The 3,122-nt window shown below is 45.9% G+C and overlaps 1 protein-coding gene across 1 annotated transcript; it reads left to right on the top strand.

Annotated features, from left to right (window-relative positions):
* Positions 1–245: 245 nt before the first annotated feature.
* LOC130482081 (uncharacterized) lies at positions 246–2,816 on the top strand. Its single transcript, XM_056854896.1, has one exon. The coding sequence runs from the start codon at positions 246–248 to the stop codon at positions 2,814–2,816; it is 2,571 nt and encodes an 856-aa protein (XP_056710874.1).
* Positions 2,817–3,122: the final 306 nt, after the last annotated feature.

Below are 3,122 nucleotides of genomic sequence, written 5' to 3'. Positions count from 1 at the left end.
CTAGAGATGAAATAGATGGCATTCCAACGGGGGAAATGTATAAAGTGTGGAAACAAAAATGTGCGGCTAAAGGGAAACAGGAGGCAAAGAGAGAGAATGATAGTCCACGGGTAAGGGAAACGGTTACACCGACAGCCCCGCCCGAGGAGCGGCTATACCCCTCCTTAACTGAGCACATGGGGTGGGAGATACCTCAACCTCATGGGTAGGGGTGCGGTAGGGCTCCAGAGGTAAGGCTAATAAAGATGGCTATCCCTGGGGACCCCCGCCCTCACATCCCTTTAACTGTCCACTGGTCTAAAGCAAATGTACAGCGTGTGATGGCTCTTATGGATACAGGAGCAGAGGTAACATTAATACATGGAATGCCAAATAAACATAAAGGGGAGACTGTATATATCAATGCATATGGTGATGGGGAAGAGCCTACTACTCGAGTGAGATTGTGTGTGGCTCTAGGGAATTCAGCTCCTTTCTGGGCAGAAGTGTTAATATCTCGTGTACCTGAATACATAATTGGGATTGACTTGTTGCAAGGAAAAGAATTTCAAACTCCAAAAGGGAGGTTTGCCTTTGGGGTTAGGGCTATCCTAGTAGGCAGAGCAAAATGGACACCTTTAAAGATACTCCCTCCTGCAAAGCCTGTGAATGTAAAACAATACAGGCTACCAGGGGGTCATGAAGAGATCTCTCAGACAATACAGGGGTTGTTGGAGGTAGGAGTTTTAAGAACAGCTGTTTCTCCTTTCAATTCCCCTGTATGGCCAGTAAAAAAGCCTGATGGGACGTGGAGAATGACAGTAGATTATCGTCAGCTAAATAAACATGCTCCCCCTCTAGTAGCAGCCATACCAGACATGGTAACCCTTCTGGAGAGTATTGAGAAGAACGCTGGGACATGGCATGCTGTAATTGATTTGGCCAATGCCTTCTTTTCAATTTTGATTGATCAGGACTCCCAAGATCAATTTGCTTTTACCTGGGAGGGGAGACAATATAGATTCCAGGTCCTGCCCCAGGGCTATGTGCATAGCGCCACCCTGTGTCATGGAATAGTGGCAAGAGACATAGGTCTGATTACGTTAAGCCCTGCTCTATTCATGGCTCACTATATTGATGATGTTTTATTGTCTGGACCAACAGAGGACGACGTGCAGCAGGGGTTGACCATGGTAATTGACCACATGCGGTCTCGGGGATGGGAAATTAATCCAAAGAAGATTCAAGGACCTGCTCAGCAAGTGCAGTTCCTAGGGGTGGTTTGGGCTGGACCGGTACGACATATACCTGACAAGGTCTTAAATGTTATTGCTACCTTGAAAGCCCCTGCCTCGAAAACTGAGGCTCAACGTCTGGTGGGGTTGATGGGGTACTGGCGGCAACATATACCCCATTTAGCTCAAATACTAAGACCTGTTTATAATGTGACACGTAAGAAGGCTCATTTTGAATGGGGAGAATTCCAAGAAAAAGCGTTGTCTGAAGCCAAAGCAGCAGTGGCTGCTGCAATGCCTTTGGGACCTTATATTAAAGGTTTACCTTTTGAGTTGCAGGTTTCTACGAATGAGGAGATAGCTGTTTGGAGCCTGTGGCAAAAAGAACCCAGGGGAAGGCGAGTTCCTTTAGGGTTCTGGCCCCGTAAGTTACCCAATGTTAATTATACGCCTTTTGAGAAGCAGCTTCTAGCATGTTATTGGGCTTTGGTTGATACAGAAAGACTAACAGGACAGGATCCTGTGGTGTTAAGACCTGCTATACCAATCATGACAAGGGTAAAAGATGAGTCTGCAAGCCCCAGGGTGGGGAGAGCCCAGCAATCCTCTATTGTTAAATGGAAATGGTACATTGCAGAGAGAGCCAAAGTTGGACCCCAAGGGGTCAATGCATTGCAAGAGCAAGTTTTAGCTGTAACACCCACTGGAGAAGAAATACAAGAAAGTTCTATTGCTGAGCTTGGGAAATCCCCAGTGCAAGAGGCCCCTCCATATGGACAAGTATCCCATGATGAAGTCTGGTTTACAGATGGGTCTGCTCGATACCGGGGAAATGAGAGAATGTGGCGTGCAGCTGCTATTAATCCGAGGAAGCAGATTACATTGACTCGTGGGGGAAGAGGCAAGTCTAGCCAGTATGCTGAATTGATGGCAGTACTAATGGTTATCGAGCATACTGTAGATCAGAAAGCAGATACCGTGTATATTTACACTGACTCATGGGCTGTTTATAAAGGATTGACAGTGTGGTTCCCCAAATGGAAAAAAGATGAGTTTTGTATCCATGGTCGACCATTATGGGGACAGGGACTATGGATACAATTGGACCAAATGCTCCAAAAAATAAGTGTGTATGCCGGACATGTAGATGGGCACATATCAGGAACACCTGAAGCCCTGTACAATCAAGTTGCAGATCAATTAGCTAAGGTACGGGTGGCTGTACCTAATCAAGAAGAAGAGCTACTAATTTTAGCTCAATGGGCTCATGAGAAAGCTGGACATTTGGGTGCCAAAGCCACAAGGGAATGGGCAATAAGGCGAGGTATCCCATGTTCAGTTGGTGCAGCTGCTACAGTAGTTGCCAACTGTCAGTTATGTGCACAGGTGAAGCACATGCCTTTATCCAAGGCACCCCTGGGGAAGTTACGAGGAAATGGGCCCGGGGAGATCTGGCAGATAGATTACATTGGACCTCTACCTAAAAGTGGAAGATGGCAGTATGTGTTAACTATGGTAGATACCTACTCTGGCTATCTTTTCACCTATCCGTGTGCTAGAGCAACATCAGAGCACTATAAAGGGATTAGATATGTTAATTAGACGATATGGGATCCCTCTTCAAATCCAGAGTGACAATGGTGGTAATTTCCTGGGGGGAGAGGTAAAAGATTGGGCAAATGAATGGAATATTCAATGGATTTATCACATCCTTCATCATCCACAAGCGTCCGGTCTTATAGAACGCTTAAATGGGATGCTGAAGCAAAAGCTCAAACAGTTAACTCCCAACCATTCCTTAAAAGGATGGGGAAATGTGTTAGAGCAAGCAGAGTTCGAACTGAATACTCGTCCTGTGTGCGCTAATCAAACTCCTTTACAGCGGATGATTAATCTGCCAATTTCAAC

The sequence above is a fragment of the Euleptes europaea genome, chromosome 8 (genome assembly GCF_029931775.1).
Source record: "Euleptes europaea isolate rEulEur1 chromosome 8, rEulEur1.hap1, whole genome shotgun sequence".
Classification (NCBI taxonomy): Eukaryota; Metazoa; Chordata; class Lepidosauria; order Squamata; family Sphaerodactylidae; genus Euleptes; species Euleptes europaea.
Note: the sequence above shows the minus strand (reverse complement) of the source record. Positions and strands in the feature narration are given on the sequence as shown.